General features: G+C 40.8%; 1 protein-coding gene across 3 annotated transcripts in view; it reads right to left on the bottom strand.

Moving 5' to 3' along the window:
- Positions 1–24,789, bottom strand: part of LOC144773524 (solute carrier organic anion transporter family member 2B1-like) — a 619,417-nt gene that overhangs the window by 88,725 nt on the left and 505,903 nt on the right. For 2 of the 3 annotated variants that reach the window (XM_078658585.1, XM_078658586.1), the window contains exon 12: positions 7,036–7,205. In XM_078658585.1, coding sequence (XP_078514711.1) covers positions 7,036–7,205 — 170 coding nt within the window. Of the gene's footprint in view, positions 1–4,429; positions 4,526–7,035; positions 7,206–24,789 lie in introns of all 3 variants that reach the window. The other variant, XR_013599997.1, reaches the window with a different exon arrangement.

Here is a 24,789-nt window from a genome sequence, read left to right on the forward strand (position 1 = left end):
ACGCTGTGGACATGCTTCTCAAAGGTCTTGGCCAAAGCCGGAAGAAGAGAAATCGGCCTATAATTGGCCAAGACCTCAGGGGCCAAACTGGGCTTCTTGATCAAGGGGATGACCATGGCCTGCTTCCACGCCGAAGGCACCTCACCTAGGCTGAGGGAACGATTCAGGAGAGGGTTAACCAACGGGTTAACTACCTCCGCCATCCTCGCCAAAAATTTGGCCGGGCATGGATCAAGCGGTGACCCAGATTTAAGATTGGCCAGCAGCGCCAAGGATGAGGCCATAGGTAGAGGTGGGAAATCTGACAGGACGGGTTCCGAGGGGATCGATGGAACAGGACCACCCTCGAGGCCCGGCAGGGCAGCCGCCTGCCGCGATGGAAACGATTCCTGTATCATCTTGATCTTCGCGGTAAAGAAGCAAGCCAAATCCAAGGCCCACTTCTGAGTGGGAATAGACTGGGCAACATTCGACCGCGGGGCGATGTATTCCCTAACGATCTTAAAGATCTCTTTACAGGAGCTCGAAGCATCCTCGATCCCCCGGGATGTTGGGGAAAATGGACAGCACGCACTTGAAAGAGGTCCGAGAGACATGTAGTAAAGCCGCTAATAGTTACGTCGATCATGCAAGTTACATGCACATACATGACACGGTCCAAGGCTACACAGTTGAGTACACCGGTGACCGGTAGTATTAAGGAGAACACACAGACTGCATAATCTATCTGGGGACTCAGAAAAACCACATGTGACATGAGGTGTGATGAGCAGGCAGGTTACAGTGCTGCATGGGGGTAAGTATACACATTTAGGAACAGAATAAATGAGGTGGACCTAAAAATTGTGAACTAACGAATATGATAAGCACAAAACATCAATTGCAACTTGAGATAATAGATATATGAAAAAATCTTTTTAGTTCACTTTTTTATAAATATATTTCAAAGACAATACATATACAATCATTCAGAAAAATGCATCAAGAGGATATTATTTCTAAAAACAAATCAATGAATATCAGGTCAAGGGAAAGACTGGTCTAAACAAAATACAGAATTATTAGAACACAATAATAAAGGGCATGGCTAGGGAATGTGTTCCTACGTGCGTTTCGGCTAAAGAGCCTTCATCAGGAAGCCATGTTTCCCAGGGCAAAGAGATATTACCTAAGATAAATGAGCTACAGTCCCAGCAGGTTGAACAGTCATGGCCACGAAGGTTGATTGTAGGATATTGATTAAAAATTGATCTTTTTGGTGCAACAGATTATCTATGCACGGGGCGCCAGACAGATAAGCTGGGTCCCGTGGCTCTCATCAGGAGGAGCTGCGATGTCTCAAAGAATGATTTAAAAAGGTACCAGCTCCAAATAATGTAGGGCGGCCTATTCTGTGAGACCTAGATGTACAGTATACAAAGACCTATAGATAGTATCCGGACAGTGGCGTAGATGTCATCAAGAGGGGTGACAGGCAGGTTATAATGCGGTCATGGGCACGGGCTGCTAGCGTGATTAATTTCTCAACATAGAAGCATGAAGCGTCCTATCATATCAGGGCAGAGACGTGGTTGTCATCCAATAGAGTGACCGGCAAATTGTAACGCGATCTGGGGCACAGGCTGATGGCGTGCTTAGAGTGTCGCAAATATGATGGCGGCGTCTGGAAGCGGCGTGTAGTACGCTGACTGCTCGGTAGCCCTCTGCTGCACGACGGGAGAGCATCCAGCGTGTCAGTGCTGCAAGGTAATTGTTACTTCTATGCTGCACACTGGAGAACTGAATGTCAGCCTTGGATACATGGAGAATGTGAGAAAGGACAATTGTAAGAGCACTTATCAAAAACTTCAAATAAATAAGAGTTATTGGAACCTGAAGCATTACTACAATAACAGTAAATTGGCTTTTTTTGCAAATTAAATAATATTCTATAATTACTCACAGCGTGCTCTGGTTATCGACCTTGAAAGGATGAAAGGCTAAGATCCACTTTACTGCGACACAAACTTCTGACCTGCAGGCAAAACTAGTGGTCTTAAATTGCTGGGCCATCTTGCTGGCTGCTGACGTATTACCACTCCTCCACCCACTCCTACTGCATCGTGGTGCAGAGTGTGCACATTTTGGAACATAACTAATCAGTCCAGAAAGATGTGTGGAGGAGCAATTCAGCTTCGCAGTCCCGCAGCTTTTATATTACCAAAGAGAGAGAATGCACAGATTGGCCCCACCTTCAGGGGCTGGAGCCTATTTCTGCTGCTAAATTAGCTGGGGTAAGATGCCACCCGGTGTTAGTCAGAGATTCCAACTCCAATCTAAAATGGTTTTGGATATTCGTGCCGAAGAGGAGAGAAAGAGTTGCTCTGCTGCAGAACATGCAGGGCCTGCGCCACTAAAACATTTTAGAAATGCAGTGCTCCAACTTCACAAGCAGGCGGTGGGGAGGGTACAAGTTTAAGCATTATCTAAATTTCACAGGCACTTTTGTGGGAGGCATTTTTACAAAAGTGCTGATATTGTGATTTTTTTTTTGCAATCATATCCTAAAGGGTTTGATTTACACCTTAAACAATAAGCATGCTAAATCTATTCATTGGTTTCTATGAAATGGTAAATGCAATTCATCCCGAAAGTTTCCAACAGACAGTTTATGTCGCATTTAATCCTTTTTCTATGAAATCACATACAACCCTGTGGAGCAGGTAGGCACAGACAATGTCTGGTGCTTTGAATAGACAGCCATTGTCCCTTGGTGCTGTGAAAGCATGCAGAACTTCCAGAGATCGGACCCAATGATGGCTCTCTGTGATTTCATTTCCAAACAATCACATGCTCGCACACAATCACCTGCTCACTCCCACGCAATCACCAGGCCTCTGGTCATCTACTGCATGCATTAGCTAGGCTGTGAAACAGTGGATGTCTTTAGCCAATCAGTTCATGGACTGTCAATTGCAGCACACGTGAAAAACTATTTCAAGATGGTATGCCCCTACCACATGTTTACTGTAGAATGTGTAACATCATGCTGTATGGTTGCTAGATATCACAGCTCAACACTTACACACAGGTTCACCATAAAGCCATGGCAAGTTTAATTCAAGAAACTAAAGAAGCTATAAACATACCACAAGCACTCCTTCCTTCACCCCCACTCAGTGGAGTGAGAATACAGAAGCACATTGGAACAACAGTGCCTATAGCAGAACTCACAAAACTTGTGTACTTTTACATCACTTACTTCTTGCGCCCGGCGTTCTCAGAAAGTGCCATGGACCCTTCCTCTGGGCTCTGCCCTGCCCTGCCCTGCCTGTTGACAACGTCCGCGATCAATTAACTGCTTCGAGCCTAGGGCGGGACATCGCTTTACCTCTCGCAGATTTGTATTGTGTCTCTCTGCTTGCAGCTCCGTCGGCCTGCCACCACCTGACGCCTCCATCCAGCGCACAGAAGCTTGTGCGACGTCACGGGCCTATGTAGGTAGTGGTGGCGTGCGTGTGCTGCACCCTGCAGGCAGCAGTTTCAAGCAGCAGGTGGCGGAAAGGGCGCGCTTGCACTTTAAACAGGACCGCACGCTTGGCACTGGTGGCCCATTGCAGCCGCCTTTATAACTTATTTGGGGACACTGACACTACTGACACTGTCAGTGTCCCCAAATAAATTATAAAGGGCGCCGCAACGGGCCACCAGTGCCGCTCGGCTGCTGTCCTAAAAATACCCCCCCCCCCCCCCGTAGCTACGCCCCTGAACCAACGACCTTTTTAATTTATGCACACTCAATGTGAATATGTAGATTTTGTGTAAAGTTAAAATATACTTTTAGATCTGACTAACGGTTGGGAAGAGTCCTATTGTGTGTTTCAAGCCAGATCTTCCCTGGTGGAGCAGTGACTGCCCAGGAGGCCAGCCTAGTGAATGGGAGTGGTGGCAGCTGCAGGAAAATGTAAAAGGGGCCCAGTGTTTGATCCAGGAAGTTTAACTTCTACTTTATAACTACTGTAATGATTCAGGCAGAGGATGGCACAGCTATGTGTGGCAAAGTGTTTTGTAATACATATTAAATCTCCTTACTGTGGTGTCCTGTATAATATGATTTGTGCGATTTTACTCAGCATGACTGCTTCCTGAGAGGTGAATGAATGCAAAAGTGGCTGGTAATGACAGAGGCAAAGAAGCTAGCACACTTTTGTGAAGGGAGGTGTAATCACTGTGCTTCACCAAGAGCCATTTGGAAAAGTTCTCCTGCTTCTTGAATAACATCTAGTCTGCATTAATGCTTCTGAGACAGCAGTCCACACAGTAATATGTTCTAGTAAAAAGGTGAGGCCTACAAACTTTGGATTTTTGGTTCTGTGAGTACTTAGGCCATAAGGGCTAGATGTACAAAGCCTTCCACAAACTAGTATGTGAGTATTCCACACGGACTCACCATTTGTGGATGGGGCTTCAGTAAGCGATGCAATTGAAGTACTCAGGGGAAGCTTCTCGGTTATAGTGAAGGGAAGTCCCTCCCACCTGCCAGCAGCTGCAAACACGAGAAATACAATTATATTAAACATATTTTATTATCATTTTATTTTTCTTCAGGAGCCGAGTCTTAAGGGTGGAGCCGTCATGACGAGAGCACTGAAGGAGAAGTAGAGGGCACTGCTGTAAGTGCGCATGTCAGTTTGGCCATCTGTCTTAGGACGGCCAAACTGACATGCGCACTGCGATCTCTCCAACCTCAGCTGCATTGCCAGGTGGGGAGGACAGCAGGCAAAGGCTCACAGTCTCTCTGGGAGTGCAAAGTCAGTCCACTCGGGCCAATCCTGGCGTTTCCCTCAAGCTGGCATTACCAGCAAGAGAGCGGCAAATTGCTGGTCCTAGGGGAGTTTGGGAGTCTATGCTTATCGGCAGAAGAGCACTGAGGTGGCGAGCCTCAGGTAACTGCATATATTTCTATTTATTGTTATTGTGTGCGGACCCCTGTGCTGTCCCACCACTTTTGTCAGATAGCAGCCGTTACCGGAAGTACTACTAATCAGACGCATTCAAAAATCTATATTCACAGTTTGCAAAATATTATTATGAATATAACATTAAAATTGATGAGACAGATGGCATTTTGTAGCCCCGCTCCACCCTCACCTCCTGCAAATGAATAGCTGCAAACGTGCAGAGTTGGAAACCAGTGAGGGACAGCTGCCCACCATTACTGCGTTCACATTACCTGGATGCCAAAATGATTTTTTGGGGGGAAATACTGCCCGGGCCACAAAGCGGTAGAGGGAAATAACCTTTACAACGCAACTTTTACCACGCAGTGCCTTTACGACGCAACTTTTACAACGCAAACCATTGCAACGCATTGCGCTGGGGGGCGCTCTAGGATAGGGAATAGGTTTAATTTACTGTCCAACACCTTCCCTACTATCCACGGGGACTGGAGTTGGAATAGTAAATTAAACTATTCACTATCCAGCGCCCCAAAGCACTATGCGTTGTAATGGCATGCGTTGTAAAACTCACGTTGTAAAAGCATGCGATGTAAAAGCATGCGTTGTAATGTCATACATGCAGCGGTAGATGCTATTTTTTTTTATCTTGACATTATGGTAAGGAATCAGACTAAACATGCAGAGGTGCCCTGGACCACTTTCTGTTCCTCCAGGGCCACACGTCACGATTCTGAAAGGTTTTCTTTGTGAAACAGTGACTATCCAAGACAGGGTGTCTGTAGTGGAACAATAGTTTGTGACCACAACTGTAGTTACAGAAGATTGATACACTATATGCCGCATTGCATAACGGAGGGGCATATCCCTTTCCCATTCCATCTAATTGTGATTCAAAGTGAGCCAGGATACTCCCCTAGCTCCTCAGGAAGAGTGAATTTTGCAAATTGCACAATACCTTTGCTCATCTGACCCTGTGACATCTGGCAGGAGTTTAACTATGATTTTTATCCTGAATGTACTTGGATCCCATACTCCAGAAAGCTCTGTGAGTGATGCACATGAAACTTAAAGGAAATTCAATACACATTTCTTTGACATGTACTACAATAAACCCAGGATTTTGACAGCGTGCAGGGCGGAAAGAAAATGTACTGTTTCCTGTTGGGGGGTTGTTGCAGTGTTATGACTGGAGGTGTGGGGAAGATGGGGAGGGGGAGTTGATGGGTGCTAAAAATTACACTGAGGGACATTATGGGCTGTTCACACAGTCTTTAATTGACCCGATTGGGACCAAGTGGGATGGACGAGCTGCTGTTTGCATAACATTAAGTCAGGCAGCTCCCTGCTGGATCCCTTGAAATATTGGTGCCCCGTGCCAGGGCCCAGCTCGCAGATGCCCAAGGCAGGCCCTGCATACGCTATACTTGCCTCCTCCTTCCAAGGAGAAATATTGATCTCCGAGGTGAATAATCTCTACATTGTTTGTAGAGATTAAATAACGTCAATACTGATATTCATTTACCAAAACAATGTGAGAGACTATGGAATGGAATGTATGTGGCCTTTACACATAAACTAGTAGAAACATTGAGACATATCATGTATCAGACTGATAGCAGTTTAAATGTATTAGTGTCTAAAATAATGCATTTTTTACAGTTGTGCAGTAAGCCAGCCAGGAAGAGCTCTACATCTTCAACATAACAAAGATTAGTATGTTAGAAGTTAAAATCTTTCTTGAAGTTCTTGTAGCCTTATAGATTCTTTACTGTTTATGGGCCACCAAATTGATCTTGCAGGGCCCTCATAAATATGATTTAGGGAAGAAATGTATGCAAATAATTAAGACAAAGATGTGTTTTCCACCATGTCAGCAAACTGTCCTTGAGCTCAGATGAAGTTCTATTGTGTTCTTTAGGGTTTTAGAAATGGATCTTTTACCCAAGCACATTTTCCTAAAATGTGTATTTTCATCAAGGGTGCAGAGGCTAATGATCTGATTGATCTAGGCTGAGGCTGATCTCATCGATCTTCTAGGAACCGAAGAGTGATTTTTTCATTTAAAATGTGAGCCATAACAAGCACTGCTTAGTACCTTAGGATGAGGATGAAAGATGGCGTTTGCGTAGAGCTTGCAAGAAATGCAACAATGCAGGACATAACCACAAAGGGCACAAGCAGATGGGAGCAGCCACTGCCACATGATCCTGGTTGAGCAGATCCTTCTCTTCCAGAACCAGGGATGCAGCTACATTGAGTGTAATTCTGTAATGGGAAAAAACATGTGAGAGGTTAGCATGGTATATGTTAGTAGTGAAGCATTTGTACTGAGTCCGGTGTATTACAATGAATATAAAAACTTTTTACTTTTTTTATTTTTAGAATTTGAAAACTGGTAGAGAAGAAAGTAAAATCAATGTATTCAACATCTCCAAGGGTTTCAGGGAGCGAATAGGGACCAGAGTAAATATAATTCTGTCCCACTTCTTTCAGTACCATAGGGAAACAGACAGATAACTGCAAGGATACTTGCAAGAAGCAATATACTTTGTACCAGAGAATGAGTCTCAGGTAGGGAGATGGTGTCATGCATGCTTGAACAATACTAGTTATGGCCTAAAAAATGTGTATCTTCAGCTAATGCAGCAGAAGAATACATTATTTAGACAATATATTTATATCATAGAAGGGGAAACCTACAGACTAATACAGCATAATTCAAAAGCCATATTTCATGAAAACTTCATCACCACTCCAAATGCAGTGCAACATATTTAATGTCAATATTCGACAAAAAGGAAATCATTTGTTAATTTAAAAAAAGAAAAAATTAAGGTCACTCCCTAAAAACATTCAAGGTTTAACCATACATCGATCATGATAGCTCAAGCTTTAGCAATTGCAAAGTACGAAGGAAAAACATTGTTACTTAAATTGGCACCTAATACAGGGTTGGATGATCTCATTCATGCTTATGTGCAGGACGGTCATATGCACCTGTGGAGTCTCCATCATATAAAGTTGTTGTACCAGTGCCTATTTTGTACAAACAATGAGCATTGCTCAAAGTTTTTATACAGAGGCTGTGGTCTTCTTCCACTATGCTGTAGCCAACCTTCCCTAATGGCACCACGGCCCCATCTATCATTTACCACTGCTTATTTTTTATTTATATTATTTATAAAGCATGACTGTCACCAAAACTGGTATTCTGGCGCTAGCGGACAGGGAGAACTGACTTTTTGAAAATGCACAAACAGCATTCAGCCATGGCCAGGTTATTTTGGGAAAAGTCAAGTCTTCATGGCCTTTGATAATTGCAACTTCTCCATTGCAGCCTTAGTGAATGAGGGAGCTTTTTCCACATCTGGGCTGCCTTGACTGAGAGGGCCAGGCCCCCATGCCTGGACCTCTGGTAAGTTTCAAACGGTGAGGCCTCCGACTGGTTGCTTGTTTGAATGCCCGTCCAGTTTTACTTTCGTCCATTCTAATGCGGCGGTCGGAAGCATTGCTAGTCACATTGTAATCAGTATTGTACTCACCCGCCCATAGAGCCCTTCACAGATGCGCTCTTGAACCCATACATCCAGTGAATCACCCACTAACACAAAGTCACACAAACGCAGACACTCAGGCACCCATACAGATATTCAGACAACCAATCAATAACCCATATAGACATTCAATTAGCTACTCACCAACCCATGCAGCCGCTGATACACAAACTGACAGACTGATACAGACATTCACACAGTCACTAACTCAAGCATTCAGTAAGACCATGTTTATTCAATCACTTATACAGTCAGTCACGCAGCTACTAAATCATCTATACAGACACTCATACACCCACTCATTCTTCAATACACCTTGGCATATATATATATATAAATTCACTGAAAAAACCATAGGTTTCACACCAGTTACAGTTAGGTGGAAATTTTACTCGCATAAAACCATTGAAATTCCCACGTTATAGTTAGTTGGACTCACTATAACTTGCGCGTGCAATGCACTGCTGATGACGTCACATATTACATCACTCATGACATGGTCAGTGACATCACTCATGACATCACTGATGACATCTCAAATGACATCACTGATGACAAAATCCTTGTGAGAAAGTGGCAGACCTCCTATCAGCATAAAATAACCTTGTACACACACATTCAAAAATAGAAACTAACATTTTCTTAAAAAAGGAGAAAACAATACCAATTACAACAACTTATTAGGTAATTCCAACATCTACATACACATCCACTCATTCACCAACAGTTCTATATAGTCAATCATGCATGTACTTACTCATCATATGTACTCATACACCTATACATCCTGTTACACACTAATACTCATCCATATAGTTACACACAAATTCACACATGCAAATAAACTATCAAAAAAAATTTACTTGATTATACTGCTATATACACACCACTACACATACTTCTACAGAAACGGAAACATATTTACTCTCTTAAACAATCAATTATAAAAACACATACTCACTAACCCACCCATACACACAATCATCCACCCATACAGTCTTGCACACATGCTGTCTTCAAAATACATACAAATAGTGAGTCACTCATTCATGCATCCGTGCTCTAAGTAATATCCCCCACCGAACCATACAGACACTGATACTGATACTCAAAAAAACAACTAATAACCCATATACACACTCATGTAGCTACTCACCAACCCATGCAGCCACTTATACACAAAGTGAGACACAGATACAGATATTTAAATATTTAAACATTACTCGCTAATATATGTATTCACTAAGATACATTTAATAAGTCAGTTAACCAATCAATTTTACACGAAAAAACATCCATTTAGACATTTATTTACCCATTTATTCTTCCATCAACCTTTAGATGTACATATATAAAAAATATTTTTTTTTCAGAAAGATACACATTCACTGGATGATGTCATCAGTGATGTCATTTGAGATGTCATCAGGGATGTCATGAGTGATGTCACTGACCATGTCATGAGTGATGTAATATGTGACGTCATCAGCAGTGCATTACACGCGCAAGTTATAGTGAGTCCAACTAACTATAACATGGGAATTTCAATGGTTTTATGCGAGTAAAATTTCCACCTAACTATAACTGGTGTGAAACCTATGGTTTTTTCAGTGAATTTAATAGGTTTTTTAAATGCTAATTCCTAACTATAACTGGTGTGACACCTATGGTTTTTTCAGTGAATATATATATATATATATATATATATATATATATATATATATATATATATATATATATATAAAATTTCTATGGCAGAATGAAACCCCTCATTTTGTTCCTTTTCAAATTAGATGTATTAAGTGTTACCACTTTATTCCAATCAAGATGACTTCAGGTGTGCCATACTTTTGTCATAAGTAAGACTGTTAGCGTTCTAGTTGTTCTTTAGAACACTCTGGGACATTCTGTCATTGGGCTGTAGTTGGGCTACATCTGGCTGATATTTGGGCTACATTTGGGCTCTTTTGTCTCTGGTGGCCATCTTGGGAGACTGCATATCAGATTTTTTTTAATGAAATATAAGAGGATTTGAGAAGTCACTCAAAATGTGCCCTAATTTTTCTTTCTTCAGCACTAATCATAATTTCTATGGCAAAATGAACCCCCTCATTTTGTTCCTTTGCAAATTAAATGTTTTAAGTGTTAACACTTTATTCCAATCAAGATGACTTCAGGTGTGCCATACTTTTGTCATAAGTAAGACTGTTAGCGCTCTAGTTGTTCTTTAGACATTCTGTCATTGGGCTATAGTTGGGCTACATCTGGCTGATATTTGGGCTACATTTGTTTTTTTGTCTCTGGTGGCAATCTTTGGGCTACATTGGGCTACATTGGCCTCATTTGGGCTCTAACATATATACAGCCCAATGTAGCCCAATATATATTTTTTCAAAGTTAATTTTCGTAAAAACCACTCGAGCATATATCTTGAGACATAGCAAAGGCACATCGGGGTACCAGTCCCCACAATTTTGCCAAGTTTGGTGGAAATCCATTCAGCCGTTCGGGCTAAAAGTGAGTTCAACCGCCCTATGGAAATTAACATGGGGAAAACACGTTTTGGGACCCCCCTTTTATCTCGGCCCCCGCTTGACGGATCCCCCCGAAACTTTCAGGGAAGGAGCGGAGCGCAGCGAGGCAAAGATAACGAAACTGACAGGCAGATCCCCCATCCGGCGCCAAAGTTATTCCCAATAGAATGTTGCGGATTTCCTATGGAAAACGATCCTAACTATAACTACCTACTGCCGACCGCCAGTAGGTAATATATATATCTAGAGCTGCGCCCCGGTACGCGTACCGGGGAGCGCTCCGGGCGCGCCACGCGACTTGCGCACGGCAAGCTGATTGGTTCTCGGGTGTCTGTAAACATTCGAAACAGTCCGCAGCGGCCGCCATCTTGTGTCTCGGTAGGATTGAGACACAAGAGGTGGCAAAAATCAAAGGGGGAAATGAGCAAAAGGGGGCCTAGGTTTGATGTGGGGGCCATAAAAGGGTCCCTCGGGTAAAAAAAAATCATTTTTTTTTCGATTTCCGCGGGGGGGGGGGGGGGAGCGCCCGGTACGCGCACCGGGGAGCGTACCGGAGAGCGTACTTTGGTGAAAAATAGTGAAAATAATAGTGTAAAATATTAATTTTGAGTGATTACAGGTAGGGTAGCTCTGAAAAGAGCTTTTGAGTTCTGTGGCTGTTTTAGGTACCTACAAGTAAGTCCCACACACACCCACACGCACACAACCCTACACCCCCACAGTCACACACTCCCCACACACACCTTACACACGCACACCTCCACCCACACCCAAACACCCCACAGCCCTACACCGACACCTTAAACATCCACACCCACAACCACACATCCCACACACCCAGACACACACACACACCTCACCCCCCCAACACACACACACGCACACACAAATACCTCACAGACACACCTCACACATCCCACACACCTCCCCCCACACACACACACGCACACCTCACAGACACATCCACACATCCCACACATACACACACATCCTCTACACATACTCCCCACACCCACACAGACCCCAAACACACCTCACATACCCACACTTCCACCTATACTGAAACACCCCACACACCCACACCCACACACACACTTTACACACCCACATCCCCACCCACACCCACATACCCCACACAGATATACACCTCATCCCCCCAGACACACACACATACACACCTCACAGACACACCCCGCACATCCCCCACACACACCTCCCCGACCCCCACACATGGGGAAAACTCAGTGAAACACTAAAATAATAATTTAAAGTGCTTAGAGGTAGGGTATCTCTGAACAGTTGTTGTAGAGTTGTTGTGTTGTGTGGGTGATTTAAGTACCAACATGTAGGTACCAATGCAGAGTCTTAAATTCAACAAACAATGTTTACTCTGTAGATAATTTGCATGTTGTTATAGAAGTTATTGTGGTATATGGAATGCATACCATAGTCTGTCAGGAAAACATAAAGAACATGGAGGCAGGAGATGAAAAAGAGATGCCAAATACACTTTGGAGATAATATAGTGGGGGAAAGGAAGTATCTATCAACAACAACAACAACAAAGGAGTTTATAAAGCGCCTGGTGACGCCATCACGGCGTGTCCCCGCGCTGAGAAAGAAATCAGGTGCATAGATGGAGTTACAGAGAGAACAGGTGAGTCTTCAAGCTTTTCCTGAAAGCAGTCTCCGAGTCCGCAAGTCTAATCTCCATAGGGAGAGCATTCCATTCTTTGGCGGCCATAGCCCGAAAAGAGTGGCCACCCATTCTGGCCTTCCTGATACGGGGTACTGTGAGCAAGCCAGTTCCCCTGGAGCGAAGAGTTCTATTGGGCTCATAGGGAATGGCTAAGTCTTTCATGTAGGAAGGAGCTTTTTGGGAGATGATCCTATAGCATATTAATAATGCTTTAAAAAGAATTCTCTTTTTTATGGGTAGCCAGTGGAGGGTATCTAGAGAAGGTTTGGAAGGGGCTCTCTTGGGAAGCCTAAGGACTAGACGTGCTGCTGTGTTCTGCAGGACTTGAAGTCTCCTGATGTTTTTTTGCGATGTTCCGAGCAGAAGCACATTCCCATAGTCTATTCTGGAAGACACGAGCGCTTGGGTCATGGTGCGCCTTGCTTCAAGAGGGAGGAGATCCAGGGTGCGGTTAAGGGTCTTTAAGACCCCGTAGCATTTACTGACCACCCTGTTCACGTGGCAGTCGTAGGAGAGTTTAGGGTCAACCCAAATCCCCAAATTTTTGGCTGCTTCACAGGGGGTGGGTAGCGGTCCCAGACAAGAAGGCCACCACTCCTTGGTCCAGCTAGAATCCCTACCTCCCATAACAAGAACCTCTGTTTTCGAGCCATTAAGCTTCAGGCAGTGTTGGGTCATCCAAACCGCCAGAGCTTGCATGCAAGATTTAAAGTTGTCAGAAGAAACAGAGGGAGCTTGAGATAGGGAGATGAGAAGTTGGGTATCGTCGGCATATGAGACTAATTCAATGCCGAACGATTGAACAACTTCAGCCAGAGGGGCCATATACAGATTGAAGAGGGTGGGGCTCAGGGCAGAGCCATGAGGCACCCCCTGTTCCAAGGCAATGCTGTCAGAGAGAGAAGCACCTCTCTGAACCTGAAAGCAGCGGTTGATGAGAAATGCCTTTAGCCAACCCAAAGCTTCCTGGGTGACCCCGGCTTTGTTCAGACACTGTAGCAAGATGGAGTGTGCTACAGTGTCGAACGCCGCACTCAGGTCCAGCATTATAAGTGCCATGGTCTGTCCTGCATCTACACCTGCCCGTAGGGTTTCTGTCGCTCTCAGTAGGGCGGTTTCGGTAGAATAGCCTGCCCTGAAACCTGATTGGGAGCTGTGAAACGCACCATTGGATTCTAGATGGGCCATAAGTTGGCTATTAGCTATTTTCTCAGCCACCTTCGCTAAGTAGGGTAACAGCGAGATGGGCCGGAGATTTTCCAGAGTGTCCTGACTGATGTTGGGTTTCTTCTTTATCGGCAGCACAATAGCTTTTTTCCATTCCATAGGGAGGGTAGCCGTAGAGAAAGAAAGTTGGAGGATGTGCCTGAAATGATACTCGAGGACTTCTAAACTAGCTGTGAGTATCTTGGGGGGAGCAGGGTCCCGGGGCGAGCCAGACTTAATGCTCCTACAGATGCTGGTAAGAGCGGTAGTGTGAGGAACAGAGAAACTGGTCAGACATTTTTTTGTATGGATGAGCTCCAAATTTTCAGTAAAATCAGATCCTGAAAGCAGGTCGGTGGAGAAATTAGAATAGATGGTAGTAATTTTATTAGCAAAGTATTTGGCAATATCATTGCATTTCGCCACCGAATCATTAAGGGCATTGCTCTCGTTGGTGACTACTGAGATTTCCTTAAAAATTTTAAAAAGCTCCTTGGAGGAGTTTTCTGCTTCACCTATACGGGTCTTATAGTGTAGAGCTTTAGCGGAACGGATCAATTTATAGTATTTTGCTTGCTCATTTTTATAAAGGGCTTTAGCAGTGGGGCAGAAGTTGACACGCCAGTCTCGTTCCAATTTTTTACAGGCGGTTTTAGCATCTTGAAGTTCAGCTGTAAACCATGGGGAAGGTTTCCTCAATTTCTTGTTGGTCACTGATCTACGGATGGGAGCCGTTTCATCCAGGACCGTGAGGATCATATTTTTTAGACAAGTATAGGCGGTCTATGAGCAAAAATACTATGTAATACAAAAAAGTTGCACAGTATACTATACGTCTCACATTATATTATATTCATTTTGGTACTATTTCATTGATTACATATAAAAAAGAATAATGTCTGGAACAATTTTTAATTATTAAATATAAATGTATTGCTCTGATTTTTCAAAATTTAATAAGACTTCCAACATTATGTCGTCGGGAATGTCCTCATTTGGATTACATGATTCCATTTCTTCCACATATTTCAGAAACTCTTCATCAAGAGACTGATCCAAAAAATCTGAATCGTTATTCTCTTCCTCTGGGTTGTCCTGAAGATCAAGTTTGAATGAAATATTACATTTATTTTGATCTCCTTCCATTATGTTGCTGTAAATTGCATAAAAAATAAATATATCAGTAGAGATAGGGCACTGTTGGGTTTAAGTTCAGACAGGTAGTTTTGATTTTTTAACAGTGAAGTTATCTTTGGGCAGTGTATGGTATCAGGCTGGAAGTAGAAATATAAAAAAGTGTATGTGATAAAACCTAAGTAAATTCATAATTATACAAGACAAGCCTAAATCCATCCATAACTATAACAGAGAAGTCTATCTAAATCTATAACTATTACAGAGGGATAGTATATAACTATCAGAACAAGTTTTCCATATTAACTTAAAGTGCACAATATACTTCAGTTTTCAAAATAACAACTTACCTTTAAAAAGAAGTTGAAGTTATTAGTGAAAATCCTTTTGAAATGTACACCAGGAAGTAGTAGTCAAAATGGCTGTGTTTCCCTCTCTTTCTTTATATATATAAAGGTACATAACCAATCAAAAGTCAGGTAAAAAAAGTAGAAAATGAAAGTAACATTTTAATTGGTTGTCAATTCTAACACTTCAGATGTGTTTTTGTGAAGTAATTTACCTCAGGATATTTAGACAGTGCTACAGCTCAAATGGCTCAATGGAATTCCATCGAATTTGGGAAAATGGTAGGGATTGGTATGTAGTATGAGCTATTTTATATTTGGTGAAAGTGTCTCCAGTGGTTTTTATGTAAATTAACTTTTAACATTTTTTGGGAGCGCTTCCCGGTGCGCGCCCCAGTACGCGTACCGGCAGCGCTACGGGAGTCCTCCATTTTGTGTTTCGGTAGATTTCAGACAGAAAATGGAGGACAAACAACGTTGAGAATAGGTATAAGGGGGCATCGTAGGCACTGCTTGACCCTCTAGGTTTTCTGAGGGGGTCTTAGGAGGCCGAAATAGGCAAAAAAAAAAAAGTTTTTATTGTTCGCGGGGGGAGCGCACGGTACGCGCACCGGGATGCGTACCGGGGAGCGTACTATGGTGAAAAATAGTGAAAAAAGTTAGAAAAAGATAATCATTTGGAGTGATCAGAGATAGGGTAGCCCTGAAAAGGGCTTTTGGGTTCTGTGGCTGATTTAGGTACCTACAAGTAGGTACCAATGCACAGTCTTAAATTCAGGAGGAATATTCTATTCCCCTCATCTGAAAAGTGCACACCATCTTCCCTGTAGATATCTTGCATGTTGTAACGCAAGTTATTATTGTATATTGAACCCATTCCATAGTCTCTCATGTAAGCAGAAACAGATTTATTCACATGTTTCCGTGCTTTCCCAAATTGTGGACAAAATTGATTGGACCACTTCCATTTCTGCCTTTGGCATATATTGGAATATACCAAGGCAGTTTGTGGAAAAAGTGCCATCAATTGATCAAAGGTGTCCTTTATAAGCATTTCCAGACCTACCCCAGTCAAAGCACCCAAGTCATTTCCTCCACAGTGCACAATTAAAAGGTCAGGGTGTGGCAAATGCAAAAAGGTTTTCACCAATGGTATCAATTGGTGACATTTCAATCCTCTGTGGCCAATCCATTTAATCTTCACATTTGGTAAGTCAAGGTTGTGAAAATGTCTGGTAGTTGCATACCTATGAGCCCAGTGGATATAGCTATGTCCAATAATCCAGACAGAATACATGGTGAGAGGAGATTCTGATGCAGTCAGATGATGTGTGGAAAAGAAATGGCAGTTGGAACAATAGGAGTTTGCAAAAAAAAAAACCTGTGGAGTTTCAGTGCTCTTGAATCACAAGCAATGATTGGTAGAATGAGATAGTTGAAAACTGAAAATTAGGGTGCATGGTTGTGTTCTGTGTAAGAAGTAATTTGAATGGTTAAAGTAAAGTCATTTAAAGAAACCTTGCACCAGAAAAGCTGGTGTATTCGCAGGTCAAACATCCTTGATAAGGTGATTTGCAACATTGTAGAATAAACTTTTAACCCTGGGAGCTCAGTGAGGAGGGAGTTGCTATGGTAACAGGTAAAAAGGGCTGAGGGGGGAAAGGGTGTTGGTTTGAAAATACAGAGGGAAGAGATTTGATTGGTTACCATGAGCAATATGTGTGTAGAATTAGAGGTTTTCTGTGCCTTTATGGTTTGCAGTGTCTGGAGAACATACCTTTTGCTCTGCTAAAGAAATATTGGTGTGTGTATCTGACACTGTTCTGAATCTCCTAAAATATTTGTAAAGGTGAGTTATGATTCATTTAATATACATAGAGACTTGTATACTCTTTGGAGAAGATTTGGAAGCAATTTGTGTTTTTTTAATGTTGGTTTGTGTCATGCTTTTTGATAATGCTTGGTAAAAAGTTTTTACTGCATAGAGTAATTGTATTTTGTAAAATGGTGAAGTTTTAGTCGTGACATGGAATGCTTCTACATAGGACCTGTGCTGTGTTTTGTAAATGTGTTGTAAAAAACGATTTTGGGGAAAATAAATAGTTTTTACATTTTTTTAAAGGAATAAAGAATGTGTGCATGTTTAATAGAAATACATTTGACTCTTTACAATGATGTTACCTGTGTTAACTCAGTGTAGGAAGCATATTGAGTTTGTTTGCATAGAGGAATTGTATTTTGTAAAATTGTGAAGCTTCATGTGAAAGCGTTAATTGTATTTTGTAAAATTGTGAAGTTTTAGTCGTGACATGGAATGCTTCTACATAGGACCTGTGCTGTGTTTTGTAAATGTGATGTAAAAAACTATTTTGGGGAAAATAAGTAGTTTTTACATTTTTTAAAAGGAATAAAGAACGTGTGCATGTTTAATAGAAATACATTTGACTCTTTACAATGATGTTACCTGTGTTAACTCAGTGTAGGGAGCATATTGAGTTTGTTTGCATAGAGGAATTGTATTTTGTAACATTGTGAAGCTTCATGTGAAAGTGTTTGCCTCAGTCTTATTCCTGTTGTGAGGCAGGTGCAAGATTTTGCCTCAGTCTTATCCCTGCTGTGAGGCAGATGATTGTAAATAGGATCTGTGCTGTGTTTCCTAAATGTGATGTCAAAAACGATTTTGGAGAAAATGATTCGTTTTTACATTTTTGATTATAATGTGGCGCAGAGGTTTAAAAAGTGACGCATCTACCTATATGCATCAATTTTTAAATATGGGGCAAAAAGGTACTTGTTTGGGTTTTCCTGGGGAGCGTAGGTGGTGAGGCTTGTGTCTAAGAGTGCAGTGGACTAGGCTTCATGAAGCCTATCTCTACTGCATTCTTTTTGCCCCATATTTAAAAATTGACGCATGTATGCGTCATTTTTTAAACCTTTGCGCCACATTATACTCAAAAATGTAAAAACAATTTATTTTCTCCAAAATCGTTTTTGATATCACATTTAGGAAACACAGCTTAGATCATATTTACAATCATCTGCCTCACAGCAGGGATAAGACTGAGGCAAAGTCTTGCACCTGCCTCACAACAGGAATAAGACTGAGGCAAATGCTTTCACATGGAGCTTCACTATTTTACAAAATACAATTCCTCTATGCAAACAAACTCAATATGCTTCCTACACTGATTTAAAACACAGGTAACATCATTGTAAAGAGTCAAATTGACACCTGTTTCTAAGAATGCAGACAGGGATATGCTTCAGGAAGCCTAGTCCACTGCACTCTTAGATACAAGCCTCACCACCTAGGCTCCCCAGGAAAGCACAAACATGTACCTTTTTCTCCCATATTTTAAAAGTGACGCATGTAGGTAGATGCGTCATTTTTTAAACCTTTGCGTCACATTATACTCAAAAATGTATAAACCATTCATTTTCCCCAAAATAGCACAGATCCTATGTACAAACATCTGCCTCACAGCAGGGATAAGACTAAGGCAAAAGCTTTCACATGGAGCTTCACAATTTTACAAAATACAATTCATCTATGCAAACAAACTCAATATGCTTCCTACACTGATTTAAAACACAGCTAACATCATTGACACCTGCGTCTAAGAATGCAGACAGGTATATGCTTCATGAAGCCTAGTCCACTGCACTCTTAGACACAAGCTTCACCACCTACGCTCCCCAGGAAAACCCAAACAAGTACCTTTTTGCTCCATATTTAAAAATTGATGCATGTAGGTAGATGCGTCACTTTTTAAACCTCTGCGCCACATTATAATCAAAAATGTAAAAACCATTCATTTTCTCCAAAATCGTTTTTGACATCACATTTAGGAAACACAGCACAGATCCTATTTACAATCATCTGCCTCACAGCAGGGATAAGACTGAGGCAAAATCTTGCAGCTGCCTCACAACAGGAATAAGACTGAGGCAAACGCTTTCTCATGGAGCTTCACAATTTTATAAAATACAATTCTATATAACTATATAACTCAATACTTTCTCGGGAAGCATAGGTGGTGAAGCCTGTGTATAAGAGTGCAGTGGACTTAGACATAGGTCTGATCTTCTTTGTACTTGTGGACAGAGCTGTCTTCCACTATACTCTTCAATACAGGCATCACCTTTTGTGCACCCCTGGAGAATCCTCACCTGATCTGTAACCCTGTATAGATCGTTTGCTTTTTGTCATTGCTTTGTTGTTTGGTAATAGTGGTCTATAATGTGCTACTTTTTTCTTTAACACAGATTGAAATTGTTATTTGAAGAGTAAGCAAAGATGCCCACAAAGGAAAGGACAAAGAAACAACGTAACCGGGAAAAATCAAAAACAGCAACGGAATTACAGCATTCTTCCACAACAAATACTTCAAAAAACAGGAACAAAGCTCCTGGTAAGACAACTAAGTCTTTTTTACGTAACATATGTACATCCCAAAAAAATGATGGACACCATGTAGAAAAAGAAAATGAGAGAGTAAAATTGAAAAGAAAGGAGAGAACTTCAAAGAATCCTAAAACTGGAGCAGGAGAGAATAATATGTATAGGAATAGAAGGCAGGATCAGTTTAGAGACATTCGTAGACGAATGTTTCGCAATAGAGTGGTTTTAAATTTGTTAAAAAACATTAGGAAAGGTAAACAGAGAGCTGCTTTTAATAAGAATAAGAAAAGTGTAGAGAAGATTGTTGATCATGTTTTTGAAGTTAAGAAAAAATTATTTATTTTAATAATCAATAGAATTAGGACACTTAACAAGACAATTGATGTTTTCAAATCAAACAGTAGATGGAAAAGAGTAATTAATCGGACTAATTTTTGTAAAGTTTTTTCTGGAGAATGGATGCACAGTTCAAATTGTGAGCCATTTTTTAATGAGGAGAGTTACTTCCAGGAGAATGATTTAGTGCATGCAGTTGACACCAGTGGTCGAGCGTATGAAGTGAAAGACGGTTGTCCGATTAAAAAAGAGAAACTTGTGCCTAGAGAACCAGAAGAGGTGTTATCTGATGGAGTTTTAGGGAGACGTACTAAGGGTCCAGTGTACACTTCGAAGTGTAGTAGTATTTGTAGTGTGCGACAGGAATCAATTGATTTGTTTTGTCATTTCTTACGTACATATAGTAAAAAAAGTTTAAAGCAGAAAGTGAAGTTGTTGCAAGACTTAGATCCTTGCAGAGTGAGAGGAATCACAGGTTTGCAAGGCCATTCACTGGCTTGTCTTTCTAGAAAAGTCTGTCAGAGTGTTTTTCATCATTTTAGGATGTTAGCAGTGCATCATACCAACATGAGGAAATTAGTGAGCATGTTGTATTATGCAAAAAGTCCAGCACTTAAGCTTAAACAATTAAACAGTGCTCTTTTGCATGGAACAGAATTAGATGTGAAGAAGATTTGTGAAGAAATTGAGATTTGTTATTTTCGTGAAAAAGAGGACAGTGTAGAAATTGAGACAGCAATTCAAGGTAATGTGGAAGACAATGTGCAGATTTTAAATACAGAAAAGTTTGAGAAGGAAATTACCAGGTTTAAGGTGAAATCAAATGAAAGGCCGAATTGTACTTGTGTGTGTTGTCGACGGACTCATTATAAGATTCAGACTAGGTTAGTTGATTTATATGCAAAAAGTGAAAAGATGGATAATTATGAGTGGAAAGATTTAGCAACTTATTTGTGGGTGGAGAATTCTTTTGATTTCAGTTCTGATCAGCGTATTTGTAAATATTGTTATGATAAATTAAATCAAAACAGAATGCCTGCTAGAGCTGTTAATAATAATCTGGAGTTGGTAGACATTCCCCGTGAATTGATGGATTTAAATACATATGAGTCTATTTTGATTCAATGTGTCCATCCTTTTCAGGCAATTGTTTGCATGGAGCCTAAGATAGGGAAATTGCCTTCTACAGATTTGCAGAGAGGATTAAAGGGAAGAGTTGTTTATTTGCCCCTAGATTTGAAAAAAAATATTGATACAATTGGTATAGAAAAAGTAGAAGAGGAAACTTTAGTTATTCTAGTTAATGGGGTTCCAACAAAGAGTAAAAAAATCTGGCAAGATTTAGTGGATGTTAGGAAAGTCAAAAAGGCAACGTTGTATTTAGTCAAAAACAATGAGTACTACAAAGATGTATGTGTTGCAGCAGAGGAAACAGCTGCAGATGAAGACAGTGATTGTTCAGGCGGCCAAATTGAAAAAGTTGATGTGTCTAGAAGTGAAGAAATATATGAACATTATACTGTTCATCCTTTGCATTCCAAAGAAGTAATGGGGAATGCAATTGAATTGTTTCAAATGAAAACAGCAAAAGGAAGTCCCATTAGTGTATGGGAAAAAAGTTTGGAAGCTCGTTGTTTTCCACAGCTATTTCCAACAGGTCGAGGTGGAGGATATGACGACCGACCACTTCAAATTCCTGCATCTGAATATCGAACTGTAAGATTATATGCTGAAGATGCAAGGTTTCGTCAATGTATTCCCTATTTGTTTCATCTACTGTATGAAAGTGACTTGTCTGGGCTTTCTTATGCAGTAAACTATATTCTGAAAAGTGGAGCACATCTACAAAATGTTTCGGCGAGGGACTTTATGGAGAAAGTGAATCTGCAAGATAATATTTTAGAATCTCATCTAATCAATCTCATGGCATGTCAGCGTGGTACAAATGAGTATTGGTACCGTCGCCATGGGGAATTGAAATGTATGCTAAGAAACATAGGAACTCCTACATGGTTCCTCACTCTTAGCTGTGCCGAGTATGCATGGGAGGACTTACTTCAATTTCTACGAGAGGCCAATGCTAATATACAAAATATAGAATTCAAAACACCTGGAGAACTGTGTTCTTTGGATCCAGTGAATGTATGCAGATATTTCAATCAAAGATTTGAAGCTATGATGTCTTTTATTACCAACAAAAAAAATCCTCCCCTTGGAGAGGTTTTGGATTTCTTTTAGAGAAAGAAGTATCAAGCAAGAGGTGCTCCTCACATACATATGTTATTATGGATTAAAGATGCACCCAAGTTTGGAACAGATTCAGATGAGACAGTGATGAGCTTCATTGAAAAGTATTCAACATGTGCTGTTCCGAAAACTACAGAAGAAAACAATTTAAGGCAACAAGTTTTACGCTTTCAATCCCATCGTTGTGGAAAGTACTGTAGTCGAAAATTCAGAAACAAAGACAAGTTCTACACAAAATGTCGTTTCGCTTTTCCATGACCAGTGATTTCTAAAGGGAGATTAAATAATTTAATGTCTTCTCTGCGACATACTGTGACGAGAAAATCACCAAAAAATACATACAATTTAAAAAGAAACGAAGAATCCAAGTACATCAATGACTACAACCCAGTGATTTTGTCCATGTGGAATGCTAACATGGATATTCAATTCGTTGCTGACAACTCTATTGCTGTAGCTCGATATGTGACGTCTTACATCACAAAAAAAGAAAAGACAGAACTGAAGGAAATGTGGGAGGACATTTCACATGAAAAGAGCCTAAGCAAGAAATTGTACAGTTACAGTCTGAAGATGTTGTCGCATCGAGAAATTGGAGCATATGAATGTTCTGATCGATTGTCGTCAGCAAGTCTTTATGCCAAATCTAGAACCATCATTTGGGTGAGTCTAGGTCTTGCTGCAACACGAAATCGAGTTTTGAAATCTGTACAAGAGATAGAGTATTTGGCGGAGAAAGAACCAGAAATTACAGATATTTTGAAGACAAACATGTTGGATACATACTATCCAAATAGAAGTCCTCACCTTGAGAACGTTTGTCTCTATGAAGTTCTGCAAAGATATATTTATAAGAGGAACATCAGAGAAGATATCAATAATGGAATATATGGAATCATTGGATGTGAAGGATGTCTAGTGAAACAGAAAAAAGGTCATTTGATTAATCATTGAAAATTGAGTTGTGAAAATCCAGACAAAAGAGAATTTTACTATTTGGCTCTTTTGCAACTCTTTAAACCATGGCGAGAAGAAGAGGAACTACTTGGAGATTTTCTCTGTTATGAAGACTCTTTTAATGCTACAAAGGATACCATAGAATGTCCTGTTTTTCCAAATTATCTGCAAATGTTGAATGAAGAAATAGAGCAAGAATCAACAAATGCTGCAGAGATTGCGAGAGATAGTTCTCAAGGCAGTCAGAGTTCTGCTTCATTGAGTCAGGATTCACTAGGAGGACCAATTATCCAAAATGAAGCTGCCACTGCCATGGATGAAGTGGAAAGAGCTATGGAGCAAGCTCAAGAGGATGTAATTCATTTAGAAGATTTGGTGAAACAGTTAAACCTTGAGCAGAAACTGATATATGACGAAGTCACAGGACAGGTTGAACATGGATTGAGTCATGAGAAGAAAGAGTGCTCATATACACCATTTAAGCCTGTCCGACTGTACGTGAGTGGAGAAGCGGGAACTGGAAAAAGTTTTCTGATTTAAGCAATTGCATGTTATCTGCAGAAAAGGACTGAATCACCGCTGTCTTGTGTTGTTACCGCTCCAACTGGGCTGGCAAAATATGCGGCAGGCAAAGGATGAAGATTATAAAAATATTTTACAAGATGTAAGAGTAGGAAAAATAAGTCAACAAGGGAAAGAAGCTTTACGTGGACGGTTAATTTCTAATTTCTTTACGTGGACGGTTAATTTCTAATTTGTACCCAAATGAAAACATTCTTCCAGAGAATATTTTAAAGAACATTAACAAGAAGAAATCTGCCATATGTTTGATGCCTACTCTGAAAGAATGTTCCATGTTCAACATCAAAATGCTGAAGTTAGAAAATGAAGAGATAGTGAAACTGGAAGCTATAGATAAAATAGAGCATATGGGAGCAACAATTATTTTGTCAGAAAATTTGAAATCAAAATTGGATTCATTGGAGAAGACTATATCTAAAACTGCTGGTTTTGAAAAGACTCTGAATGTTTGTTTGAATTGTCGTGTCATTTTGAGAAGGAATTTAAATGTTGAAAGAGGTCTGGTAAATGGAGCAATGGGTCATGTTGTTGGTTTTGTGAATTACAAAAATAGAGATGGAATTGAAATTATAAAAATAAAATTTGATGGCATTGATGAAATAGAACAAATTTGTCGTTGTTCAGCTAGATTTTTGCTCGTGAAAGACTTATATGTTCGCCGAAAACAGTTTCCTATTTGTTTGGCATATGCGGTGACAATTCATAAATCTCAAGGTTTAAGTGTAGATAGCGCTTTGGTGAACATTGGAAGTTCTGTGTTTAAAGAGGGTATGGCATATGTGGCTTTATCACGAGTCAGAACTTTATCAGGATTGTACTTGATTGAGTGTGACGAAACAAAGATTTGTGCA

This window comes from Lissotriton helveticus, chromosome 8 (genome assembly GCF_964261635.1).
Source record: "Lissotriton helveticus chromosome 8, aLisHel1.1, whole genome shotgun sequence".
Lineage (NCBI taxonomy): Eukaryota > Metazoa > Chordata > Amphibia > Caudata > Salamandridae > Lissotriton > Lissotriton helveticus.